We start from the raw sequence: 13,238 nt of genomic DNA, 5'->3' as shown, positions 1-13,238 counted from the left end.
TAGTTTTATGTCGAGGGGAAGCCTAGGGAAGGCTTGGATTGAGCCTGCGTGGTATTCGTTTCACAGATAACCCAAAACAGTAAGGGCATTGAGGTGAAAAAAGGAGGCATGTATTGCTACTGAAATGCGAAGCATCCGTGGTAGACAAAAGATAGGGCCACCCAGTACTGCATCATGATGGAAATCAAGATGTAGAAGGATTGTTACTGATTATTTTGATTTTGTTATAGGTTGATTTTTGTGTCCAGTGAAAGAATTCACGTTTCAAAGATTAATTATCCTGATGTTTTGTTGTTGTTGTTGTTTTCTTTTGTTTTGATTTGTCTTGATTTGTTGGGGTTGTTCTTTCTTTCTTCGATTTGTTTTGAAACCTTACATTGATCTAAAGGATATGAACTCAGCTGTATCAGGGATTGGATAATCTATCAGAATGTAGGTATAATTTAATCAAGAACCGTGGACTTTAAGTATGAATATGTTCACATTATGGTGAACATGTAATTGTAATATTTGTAATATTGTGTATTTTTCTCAAAATGTTTTATAGTTAAAAATAACCTGTGCGTTACTGTTCCTACGTTTTCATCGGTGTTGGCTGTTGTTCGGTATCAGTACAGAGATCTATGGGCATGCAGATTCCCCTGTGTGTTCCTGTCAGATACGCTCTTTAATGAGCTAATATATGCGTTTTACGCCCTGTATCTACACCATTTAGATCATTTAGGGGGTATGCTTCGACACTACCCGTCAGAACATGTCCTGGCTGAGAGCGATACGACGTTCCAGGCGAAAGACGGCGAGTTACCGGGTGAAAGTTAATTCCAGATAAGAATCAGACTTGTGCATACTATGGCAGGACACCTAACCGCTACACCACACACTCTGGTGGTCACACACTGAAAGAAGAAGGGTTGAAAATACTTCTGAAGTGGGTACACGGAACTATCAAGTTCATTAAAATATCATTATAAGAAGTCTTCAGACCATGTCTGTTTCAGAATTTATGTCTTTTAAGTAGCTGCATGTGTATGCCAAAATCCATTTGATATAGTCATTTTTTAAAATAACATCCACAAGTGGGCTTACCTCTGAAGTGAGGCGAATTTATTATCAGTTTAATATTTTCCTGTGCTTATCAATAAAGACGTGACCTGAACGCTTCTACGTGTACTATCATTTTCATACCTTAACTCATCTCACTGATATAGTCATTTTTCGACCATCTGCATGGGTCAGTGGGTGGTCGGCGGGTGCTCTGGTATGGTTTGCTTCTTCTTTCCTATGAAACATCTATCGTCCTTATCTCCCCTTCTTCTTTTTTATGTTTGTTACTCTCTTGTAACAGCTCTAATCTTCTGGCGCTCATATGACCTTATGCAGTTGTGAGCGCAGTAAAATTTCTACTAAAACAACAGAAAAGGGAAAAAAGTAAAGTTTGGGGAGAATTTTTATAGATTACCTCCGTCTTTCTGCTGACTGGGGACGTTTCATCCCTGTCAGCCCCAGTTGGACTGTGAGCGCCGTAAAACCTCTACTAAAACTAAAACCAAAGCTTGGGTCAAATTTGCATTTTGAGACATTGATGTGCCCATATATGCATATTAGGGATACCTTTTTGAGTATTGTACACTTTATTTCATGCCAATATTATATTCCTCGATTCTGAAGATTTGATCCTTTGAATGATGTATAGAAAGAGAAACATACAATTTTGACAACATTATAGTTATATATACCGAGTTGCAAAAGTTCTGTCACACCCATTATATTTCGATAATTTTCGGCATAGTTTAAGAATTGCAGTAAAAGTTAAAAGTATGACTTGTGAGACTTATGAGACTTCTTGTGCAAGAGCAGACCAAAGAAATAGTAAACCGGAAGTAGTACGTGAACAAAGTGCTGGTATTGATTTCTCTCGGTCTGTGTTAAAATCAACGCTTCCTACACACAAAATTCGCTTTGAATCACGTAGACAATATGTAAATACACCTGACACACTATAAAATTCCGTACTTTTGAACGGTTGGGTACCTTTTTCTCCTGTTTTCAAAGTTTAAAAAATGATAAATTCAGAAAATAAAGGGGCTGTATGTATGATAAATTATTTAATTGCGCTTTCTGCTGTTGCAAGACAGGTAAATGTTTGCAGCAGGACCATCTAACGCTTGAACAAACGTTTTAACATCGCTAGAACTGTCCAAGACAAGCCTAGACGTGGCCAACAAAGGGCGACAACTCGACATCAGAATTGGGTTATTGTCAACACCCAAGTTCAAAACCCATTCTAACTTAGTGCAGAGACTGCCAGGCACTTCGGACTGTCTTGAAACATCATTATTAGACATTTATAAGATCGTGGATTGCGTGATTATCGCCCTTTACATGGAGCCATTCTAACCCTGTTTCATAGAAGAAATCGCCGAATTTTAGAAAAACAACATTGTCGATAAAACTAAAGATGTTTGTAAAGTGTGTTTTTCAGCAATGATTAAGGTTTTTAATTCGTCTCATTGATTGAAGAGGAAAAGTGTTTAAAAGAAGAGAATAGAACTTTCGTAAACCCAACGTCCCCCAAGAGGCCCGAAGGTGGCGGAAATGTGACGGCAGGGGGTGGAATCTCTGCTTTTTATTGTATACCTTTAGTTACTTTTTAAAGCAACCTCAAATAACGACATTATTGTGACGAAATTATTCGTCACGGTGACTACGCTACATGGCACGGATGATGGAATGTGCTAACAAGACAACCCCCGACCACAAATGGCTACGATCAGTGAAAACTTCTTCCAAACTCATCAAATCGTCGTTCTAGACTGGCCTGCTAGATCCACAAGCCATTACCCAAAAGAACATCTGTAAGTTGACCTTGACTGGAGGATTAGAAACAGGCTGCACTCCGTACAAACTGGTCAGGAACTGAAGGCTGCACTTCACAAGGAATGGCAGGGGATTCTCCAGACATCCATAAAGACTTCAATTTAGTCAGTGAACAGACATTTTGTATCAGTAATTCAAGCTGAGCAAACTTTGATTTGGATTTTGCAAGAGTCAGGGTGAATAAAATTATCTCCCTTGAATAAGGAAAGACATTTGTCAATTCTTTTTAAGTCATGTTGGCAGAAAAAGAATAAAGATCTCGTGTACCGAATTTCTCTTGGCTATGTTGAGTAGTAAATGAGTTATTATACTTTTAAGGTGGGTGTGACAGAACTTTTGCAACTCGGTATAATATTGGTTTTTTATTAACCATGGCAATCTAAAATCGCTGAAACAGTGCAACTTTGCTAGCCCTAGCTATAATGGAGATGGTCATTATTTGTTTAATCGAGATTAAAGTGAAGAAAACAAATAGGTAACTAATTTCACTGGTGCTTTTCATTGAAAACGACACCGATTAATTATCATGCATAATTCAAATTGTCTGGCAACACTGATTTCTCCCACACGACTCTAACATAATCGAATACACTCCCATGAGAAACGATGTGTTTTCTTATGCTGCGCCACTATCAATACCCATGATTCTGACGAAACGGCAAGCAAATTAACAAAGAAAAACTTTTACAACACAGGAGAAAGGAGTCCAGGATTTCTACAATATTTCCTCACATCATCATGGCAAATATCTAAAACCGAATAAGAGAAGATTGGGAAAAAAGTGTTTACTGAAATCAGCCCGCTTGCCACTTCTGAACAAATGCTTCTCTCTCAATGGAAACAAAGGTCAACACCCCCCCCCCCTTCCCCCTCCAGGGTAGTGCTACTGACTGAAGTTGTCTTTAGACCATTCCCAAAAGGGGTGGATATTAACATGTTCTTATTCCCAGTAGAATTGTAAATAGGCTGATGTATCCATGTCATGCTCATACTGTGCTGGAACAACATAGGGGGAACTGCTACTCAAAACCTCGAATCAGCTATGGAGCTGTAATGTCTCACTTGTGAGAAATTATGTCTTGAATATAGTAACATCTAAGGGTCGTGACAGAGTCTTACCAAACAACAAATTGGAGAGGCTGCACCCTTGGATCCCTATCGTTTATAAGAATAGCCCAGTTTGTTAGTTTCCCTTTTATTGTTTTTCGTACAAGTAGGGTAACTCTTTTAGCAAAGTCCGCATTTTTTCGAAAAGGGCGCCCCTGGATTTTGAAGATACTTTTTTAACTGGCTCAAAAAGAGGAGTGAACTATCTTGTTATGTAAGATCTTAGCCAGCAACAAATCATTAATCTATCTATCTATCTTTCTATTTATCTATCTGTCAATGATACTGTAATGTGGTAATAATTAATATTTGCATTGAAACTGAGCCTTAGTGAATTTCAAGAGAGTATGTAGCGTGGATAAACTAGTTTATAGACAACCTGACATATATAAGAATCTCCGCTAGAATATGTACATATTTTATTCCCACACATACACTCAATTCAATTACAGGGAACTTATAGATCTAACCTCTACTGCATTCTTAATATTAATACATTTTTTTCTGTAGAACGGTCTGCACAAAAAAAATCTACAGAGAGCTTCAAGATCAGCCATTTCCGACACACAGAAAATATCTTCGAAAACCGTAACGTCGAGTGGGAATATTCAATACGAAATGCAAGTGTGCTCCAGTTACCGAAAACCCCTTTTTCTTCTTCTCCTCTTCCTCCTTCTCCTTCTCCTTCCCCTCTTCCTCCTCCTCCTTCTCCTCCTCCTCCTCCTCCTCTTCTTCTCTTTCTTCTTCCTCCTCTTCTTCTTCTTCTTCTTCCTCCTCTTCTTCTTCTTCTTCTTCCTCCTCTTCTTCTTCTTCTTCTTCTTCTTCTTCTTCTTCTTCTTCTTCTTCTTCTTCTACTACTTCTTCTTCTTCTTCTTCTTCACATGATTTCTTCCCGCTATATCTGGGAGCATTTTAACAAATAAAGTAAGTTGCTCTTCAACCAAAGAAATCTTTTCCTTGTTCCACGTTGACCTAGAGCTTTGGGGAAAACAACAAGGGTAGACGAACCAGTCACAGTCTGATTCTTTCATAGTATATAGTTAAAGAAGATCTACTTTAAAATTATTAGACCAAAGAACTCAGAGTCGGGTGTTCTGTCAGCGCGATACAGACACATGACCCACCTAACGCTGTGCAGCGGCAAGCCTGCTGAAGCTGAGATCTCATGAAAGGGAAAAATTGGCTTACGTTTAACTACGGTTTAACACCCCTCTCCCAAGGATACAGCGTCGGATCGAGGTGGGGTTAGAACCACAGAACCTAACCACTAGCCTCCCGACGCCACCCCAAGCAAAGTTTTAAGGGGGGGGGGTACACTTAAAGGCTATCTCGCTTATTACAGAACCGAATTTTATAAAATTTCACACATATAACAAGCATAGTAAGGAGTCTTTAAATCCGCAATCAAACTTGAGAAAAGTGTCGTTTCCATGGATACGGCGGCCATATTGGATTTTGTTGACATGTCTAACGTAATGAATACCTCACTTATCGCTCATGGAAATTGAGTGGAGTTTTTTTGCATGCGTGTTCACAAACATTAGATCTAAAATGTGTTTGTTGTTTTTTTTCTTAAACGAATTAGAAATTTTTTATGAATTTTTTCCTGAGGTAGCATTCAAGTTTTCAACAAATCCGTAAAAATCCACACTCCAGACACCACTAACAAAAATCTATTCTATATATCACAAATTCAACAAACAAATATTTAGTATTATATCTTTTCTTCATTCTGTAAAAATTTCATGAAGATTAGGTGAAAAATGGTGGAGTTATTCAAAAAAGGTATAGAGAAAAGTCGCGTTTTGTGAAAACGGCCGATAAAGAAAAATAAAATACTGACTTTATGAGGAAATGGAGGTGACAAACATACCTGGTATGGGAAAAAAATACCGTTTTGGGGGGTTCCTATGTGATGAAATAGTTGTAGGAGAGGCTGAGGAAGCTAAAAATGCCTACAACTCAGATTCCATAACTTTGAGCCAAATTTTGACTTTGGGGCAGTGCCGGATTAACCATTAGGCAAATATGGCAATTGCCTTGGGGCCACTCAAAAAAATAGGCCACAAACAGGCCACCAACAGGGTACAACAAAGGCCACATTTTTTCGGATTTCCCCCCCGTTTTGATCAGGCCACAGCAAGGCCAGTCTGGAAGGCCACAAATAGAATAGCCCTAAGCTAGCCCAAGCCAGAGTCCGACTGGGTTAATAGTCCCAGGCCTAGTTCAGAAAGTGCTGTGACATTTTGTTTGGCCTCTCTCTAGGCTAAATCTTTTTTCTAAAATTAAATTGAATCATTGGCAGTGGGTTTCAAATCAAGCACCTTTAGCCTCTAAATAAAGTCTAAAGTCACCAGATACCTGGCAACCCAGATAATAATTCCAAAGTTGTGGCCCTACTGGAGTCAAAAGCCTGCGAATGCTACATTTCTAGCCTAATTTCTGCCAAATTCGACAGTTTTCTAAGTGTACATGAGGTGAAAGGTGAACTGTGTTTACAAAACCCCCGAGCTCGTGGAGTGCTGTCTATGCATGTTTGTGTGTCTGCAACAGGAGATTCAACAGTTATTAATTACATCAAACCACTTTTGAGGCAACTTTTTCATCAGATGAAAATTAATTAGAGAAGTTTGGAAGTGAAACGGGTTCGTCCTCAGCTTCCAGAAGAATTTAACATAGAACAAAGAGAAGAAAGACAAAGGTGACTCTTCTCGTTTGAATTTGAAGTGATCTCAAAATGTCGTGGCTCGCCGTGAGTATGGACAAATCACCACTGTTTTGTTCTCATTGCTTGCTATTTGGTGGTAAAGAAGTGAAAGCAGCCTTAGCCACACCCGAATTTTGATCCACCAACTGTTCATACTTGTCAAAAACAACCTGTGAAGAATTCCTTAACTTGTTAGGCAAGCATGTTTTTGACCTCATAAAGGATTAAATTCCTAAGCCAAGGTACTTTTCAATCTCCGTAGATTCTACTCCAGATGTTACCCATTCTGATCAGTTAACCATTGTTTTACGCTATGGCAATATGGTAGATCACCGGCCCGAGGGGCGCTTTTTGACATTCATCAACATCTCGAGCAACACATCCTGCAGCGTTTGTATTCATTTTTTGTTGCATCAACATTTCGTTGAAATATTTTATTACGACACGTTGAGGAAAATCCTGAATGTCTTGTCCCAAAACACCCATGGGTTACCCGGTGGTCTGCCCGGGCTGATGCGACAGAAGCAGTCTTCAGGGGCTACAAAGAATTCCAAAGTGCCCTTCAAGAGATTGCAGAAGATATTGACCAGAATGGTCTCACGAAGTACGAAGCTGGCACACTTGCAAGTTATATGGACACCATTGAAGTTGCTTTCATGTGTGAACTTTGGAATGACATTTTAAATCGCTTCAATTGCTGCAGTAAACTGCTACAAAATTCAACTATTGAACTAAGCCCAGCCATTGGATTGTTAAGACATTTAAACACATATATAGATGAGTGTCGAGGAATGTTTGACTTTTACCATGACAAGGCAAGTGATCGATGTGGAAGCAGCATATATAAATCAGACAGTCGGAGAGCACGTGTACATAGGAAAACAGTAGATGACGGAGATGCGCAAGAGTGGTGGATGAAATGTCGGGTCAGGAGAAATTCAAAGTGAAGACATTCTTGGTTATCATGGACCAACGGAAAAGTGCCCTATGCAGACGAATTGACGCCTATTCAACAGTAGTGCAGCGGTCTGGTGTTTTAACAGAGTAAGATTCAATGTCAGCTGAAGACATAAATGCTGCAACATCAACACTTGTTAATGTCTATCCACATGACCTTTCTCCTAACTTTCCAATGTAATTTAGACAGTACCTAGGTTGGGTGAAAGAGCAAGTACATCCGGATAATACAACTGGAAGCGTTCAGAGCATTTTCAAACTCTTGCAAACCACTGGTTTCCACTCAGCTTTTCCAGACAGCGAGATAGCATTGCGGATGTACCTGTCTCTAATGTCAACTAACTGCACTGGCAAGCGTTCATTTTCGCAACTGAAACGCATTAAAGACGTTAAGCGTTCAACCATGTCTCAGTAGCGGCTAGGAATGCTAGTACTTCTTTCAATAGTTTCAATTGAAAGCGATTTACTGCACAACGTCGACATTAACAAAGACGCTGGTGAATTCGCTGTTGCAAAAGCACGCAACGTGGCAATCTATGTAAAAAAAAATAATACATAATTTTAGTGTTGTGAGACCTTAGGTACTGTTAAGGTCTTGTAACTTCATGATGGCATCTGTTTTTGGACCTTTAGCAATACCGTTCTTGGAAAGGTAGTGTCCCAGGTACTCTACAAAAGGCTGAGCAAAGGAGCACTTCTCCAACCGGCAGCGTAGTCCCTTGTCTTGTAGACGCTGGAGCAGGCCTCGGAGATTCTGCAGGTGTTCCGCCGCATTGTTGCCGCTGACAAGGATGTCGTCCAGGTAGACGGCCACACCAGGCAGGTCTTGAGTTAACTGGTCCATGATTTCTTGGAAATAACCGGGAGCAGAGGTTATTCCAAACGGCAGGCGTTTCTGTAGCAGGACGCCTTTGTGAGTGCTGAGGGCAAGTTTCTTCTGCGACTCTGGGCCAAGGCAGATCTGATTGTATGCGTCAGCGAGGTCAATCTTCGTGAAACAGTGGCCTCTACCCAGTCTCCGCATGAGATCCTCCGGCTGTGGCATCGGGTGACGATGTGTCTCCAGTTGCTGGTTCACAGTGACAGAGTAGTCACCGCAGACTCTGATACTGCTCTGACCTTGTGGAGACTTCTTCTTGATAGGTAGGCTACCACTGGCGTACCATATGAGTTGAACTGGACTGGCTCCCAGATACCTCTGTTGATGCCGGCTTGAATGGCACTATCCAGATCTTCCTGTACTGCAATAGGGACTGGGCGAGGCTTGTGAAAAACTGACTGGACGTCTGGCTTGAATCGAACCTCCAGCTCGAAGTCTTTGAGTGTCCCCAGCTCTTTCTTGAACAAGTCTGGGAACTCCTGACATAGTTGCTGGCAGGAGCTCTGCAGGGACGTATCAGGCTTGATGTCCTTTAAGACCTTGCTGACTTTGTTGCACAGGAGCTGGTCCAGGGATAGACCTAGGCTTCTGCATGATTCTCGACCGAGGAGGTTCAGCTGCAGACGGGTGACGACGAACTTTTGTTGTGTGGGTTTGTCGTCCTTAGCCAGCGTAGTCGGAGCTGTGAAGACTCCGAGGACAGGAAGGTCTTGGTCAGAGGCACACCGGTACTGGCTGCTTGTTGGTGCCATCTTGGGGCTGTTGAGCAGGCGCCATGTGCTCAAGGAGATGAAATTATCTCTAGAGCCGGTGTTGACCTCTAGCTGGACCGGATGCCCCGATATGAAGCAGTCTTGTGTAATGGGCTTCATGCTTGAAGCCTTGACCGTCTTCACAATCGTGACACGCTGGCGTTTCTTCTTTCGGCATGCCGCTTCAATGTGGCCCTTGATGTTACAAAAACGGCATGTGGCAGTGGCAAAACGGCAGCTATCAGGTGTATGGGCTCCGTCACATCTGGTGCAGCGTTTTTGTTGCGGCCCTTTCTTCTCGTGATGAGGCTTGTGTTGAAGTGTTGTCTACTGCTTAGGCCAGGACGTCTTTCCTGGCGTTCGTCTCTGAGACTGCCCGACTTTGTGGACGGCCGTGTCCTGAGACAATGTCTCTTTTGCGACCTTTGAAGCCTCCTCTGCCTCTGCTGCAAGTTCGATGGCACGAGCAAAGGTCAGCTCGTCGTCCTTAACTTTAAAGAGGGCTTTAATGGTTGCCTCATTGTGGATGGAGCAGACGAACCGAGTCCTCATGGCTTCATCCAGCGGGTCACTGATGGAGGCAAAGTCACACGTGGCAGCTTCTTGCCTGATTCGGGCTGCCAGTTCGTGGACGGTCTCCCCTGGCTTCCTCTCTGTGTTGGTCCAGAACCTGAATCGTTCTCGCACTATGAAGCGTTTAGGGTTGTATTGATCTGTCATGTGGGCTGCTATCTCCGTCATTGACAGACTGTTTATGTCCCTTGGTGGCGACTGTTGCTGGGCCAGATTCATCAGCAGTTTGTAGACGACACTGGACTGGTTTGTGAGGAATATTTCTGCACGCCGATCGTCTGGAATAGCGTTAGCCTTAGTGAAGGTTTCGAATCTGGACCAGTAGTCCGACCAGAGCTCGATAGAGGGGTCAAATTCTCCAAACTTCGTGCTGATGACCGTCTTATTCTGTTGGACTATGGCCAGTAACACCTCCATCTGCTGCTGCTGTTGACTCATCTGCTCTCGCAGCAGTTTGATCAACTTATCCTGGGACTGTGAGCGAGACATGACGACTGGTCTCTGACTGGCAGCAGCTTGTTACGTCGCTAAATTATGCTTTACGGCTCACGCTTTCTCGGTGTTCTGTTCTTAAAAGAACAGTGAACAGCACGAGACGTTGGTCGGCCTTTTGACACGTTTTTACTTTTCTCGTTGTTTTGTCCTAAGAAGGACAGGAAACCAAACAAGACGTTGATCGGACCAGTTTGACACGTTTCACTTTTCTCGCTGTTTTGTCCTAAGAAGGACAGGAAACAAAACAAGACGTTGATCGGCCAAGGTTTCAACTTATGCACGCTCTCCAGCTGAAGTATGGAAGGAGATATTTGGCTTTGGTTTCAACAAAGGACAGCAAAGATTGGGATTGAGTTTAATGTCTGTTAGGCGTGAGAAGAACGCCCTACCGACATTACCTTTAGGCCCTGATCATCAGAAAAACTTCACTTGACCGGCACTAAAAGTAAATACAATACGAGTGCCAAGGACCCTTGACCTCAGGATTAGCAAGAAATGAGGATAGACCTTGAGAGCGTGCAATAAAAATTTGACTAACTCCGGGCGGAGAAAGTCGAGACGACTAGCGAAACGTGTACAAACTCTAGACAATGAATGAGCGGACTGATAAGTCTCCGTAGACTTATCGCAACGTGAGCCGTATACAAACAATAATTTCTCACCAAGCTGTCTTTTCGATGTTCCCCAGACTCCTGTGTCGCTTCCCAAGGCTTAGGAAGGCTCTCTTGCTTCGTAGAAGGCTTGTGGTAGAGGCAGTCAGCTCGGCTGGGCTGCGCTGGGTAGAGCAGGCTTGGCTGTGTAGGTTTCAATAGCCTTGATCTTGCTTGCATGTAGATCTTGATCCCATCCTCGTCGCCAATGTTAAGGTCTTGTAACTTGTAACAGGAATCTTGTAACAGCAAGCAAACTTGAACATCAATCAAGAACACAGGAGTCTCGTCTTGGGTCGAACATAACGAATCAGTTTATTTATGACCAATATGTCAAAGGAACAATATCTACACAACATGTTAGATTATTTACATGATACAGAATACATGCCTTCATTAATAATTGACACTCACACGTCTCAGTCATTCCCACATAGAATAATACAACACCAGCCTAATGGTAAACGGTGGCAAAGAATATGAAATACAAACATGCCATATTATGATATGAAAATGACAGAATAAACAACATGGAAGTGTTTCTTCAAAGAGGAAACAACTTAACAGCCAATGTCCTGCAAAGGGAATGAACTACGAGCGGATCTAATTATTTCCCTTACATAACAGGTACATTAAATCTTACTGGTATCTTGTTCATATTCCATACTGTCATGCTTAGGACTGGCTGACAGACTGACACACGCACAGACAGACCGTGCGTGTGTGTGTGTGTGTGTGTGTGTGTGTGTGTGTGTGTGTGTGTGTGTGTGTGTGTGTGTGTGTGTGTGTGTGTGTGTGTGTGTGTGTGTGTGTGTGTGTGTGTGTGTGTGTGTGTGTGTGTGTGTGTGTGTGTGTGTGTGTTAAAGGGGAGGGGGGGGGGATTTTGCACCATACCGGTATCTAACTTTTTCAGGCCACTCAGTGAAGTGTGCCTCGGGGCCAGCTGGGTCTTAATCCGGCACTGCTTTGGGGGTGTAGCCCCCCCCCCCCTTCCCCTCCTCCCCCCCTAAGGCAATCTCTACGTATAAGTGGGGGAAAAAAACTCTATTCAGTACATTTAATGTACAAACACGTCTGAGAAAGAATGTCATCTGGCAACTGTCATCATGATGGCCGTATCTGTTTGTTTGTGCCCTTTCTTTCCCTTAAGGGCTTCCGTCTACCCCGCTCTCTCCGTCGGTGCAGTGGCGGTGGGTGGACTAAGATTTGGGTGGGGCTTAGGTTTCTTCCACCTCTTTATCACCAAAAAGCTAGCAATAAGAACAAAACAGTGATGATTTTTCTATACTCACGCACGGCGAGCAACGGCATTTTGAGAACAATTCAAACGAGAAGAGTCACCTGTGTCTTCCATATAATTGTTCTTAGTCAAATTTAAGTTCTTCTGGATTGTGGGGACGAAGCCGTTTCACCTCCAAATTTCTCTAATTAGTTTTTATCTGAAGAAAAGGTTGCCCCAAAAGTGGCTGGATGTAATTAATAACTGTTAAATCTCAGTGGCACAAACACACAGCACTCCAAACACATACCGTCTATGAGGTGGATAGGGTCGTGTTGTTGCGGAAAATAGAACGTGCCTAACAAAGACCCAAATGGGCGCATAGGTATCTGTGTCACTGGGGGAAAGTGTGTCGTAAATTTTCACCCCATTGTCAGGGCTGGGAGATCGTGAGCCCTCTGTGCAGTGTTATTTTTTAAAAGTCTTCTACCTTTTTACAAGAAGAGTTTCATTAAAGATGGGCGTGAGAACCGGCTTATTCTTTCTGAGCCCTAACGACGTTTGATTGGCTGTCAGGCTACTATACATGTAGTTGTAAGCAGTGACAACAATTATTGGATAAACGGGCAAGCCGCCAGACTGAACTGTGTGTTCGTTGCGCGCGATCATAACGTGAGGGGCTCCAGCCCGTAAGCCCTTCACTACCCACCGCCACTGCGTCGGTGCAGAATTTGTGAGGCATCAAGGTGAAATCAGGCGCTTGTCAACGTAATGATATCGAAGAGACCGACATTTTCCCGCCATTTGAGCAATTGTTATCGAATGCTCTGGCTGGGCTCAACACCTTTTATTTCTATTTTAAATTACAATCCCATGTGGACTTTACTGACAAACGATGACCAAAGGCATATGGCAAGTCAATCAGTTGCAGCGTCCAAGAACACTACCGCCTTGGAAGTCTCAAAACTTTGGCGGTCATTTTGTCGCAAATTGTGCATATGCGCATGTGTGTGTGTGTGTG

The 13,238-nt window shown here is 42.6% G+C and overlaps 2 protein-coding genes across 2 annotated transcripts; both read right to left on the bottom strand.

Annotated features, from left to right (window-relative positions):
• Positions 1–8,225: 8,225 nt before the first annotated feature.
• Positions 8,226–8,693, bottom strand: LOC106011359 (uncharacterized protein K02A2.6-like). Its single transcript, XM_013080688.1, has one exon. It carries the CDS (start codon positions 8,691–8,693, stop codon positions 8,226–8,228), a length of 468 nt encoding a protein of 155 aa, XP_012936142.1.
• Positions 8,694–8,722: 29 nt separating this feature from the next.
• LOC106011358 (uncharacterized protein K02A2.6) lies at positions 8,723–9,400 on the bottom strand. The gene has a single exon (XM_013080686.1). The coding sequence runs from the start codon at positions 9,398–9,400 to the stop codon at positions 8,723–8,725; it is 678 nt and encodes a 225-aa protein (XP_012936140.1).
• Between the last annotated feature and the right edge of the window lie 3,838 nt (positions 9,401–13,238).

This window comes from Aplysia californica, unplaced genomic scaffold (genome assembly GCF_000002075.1).
Source record: "Aplysia californica isolate F4 #8 unplaced genomic scaffold, AplCal3.0 scaffold00096, whole genome shotgun sequence".
Taxonomy (NCBI): domain Eukaryota; kingdom Metazoa; phylum Mollusca; class Gastropoda; order Aplysiida; family Aplysiidae; genus Aplysia; species Aplysia californica.
The sequence above is the reverse complement of the archived record's forward strand: the minus strand, read 5'-3'. Positions and strand labels throughout refer to the sequence as shown.

Excerpts from the sequence above, each read along its gene's own strand:
- LOC106011359 (XM_013080688.1), bottom strand. The coding sequence starts at position 8,693 with ATGCCACAGCCGGAGGATCTCATGCGGAGACTGGGTAGAGGCCACTGT.
- LOC106011358 (XM_013080686.1), bottom strand. The coding sequence starts at position 9,400 with ATGAAGCCCATTACACAAGACTGCTTCATATCGGGGCATCCGGTCCAG.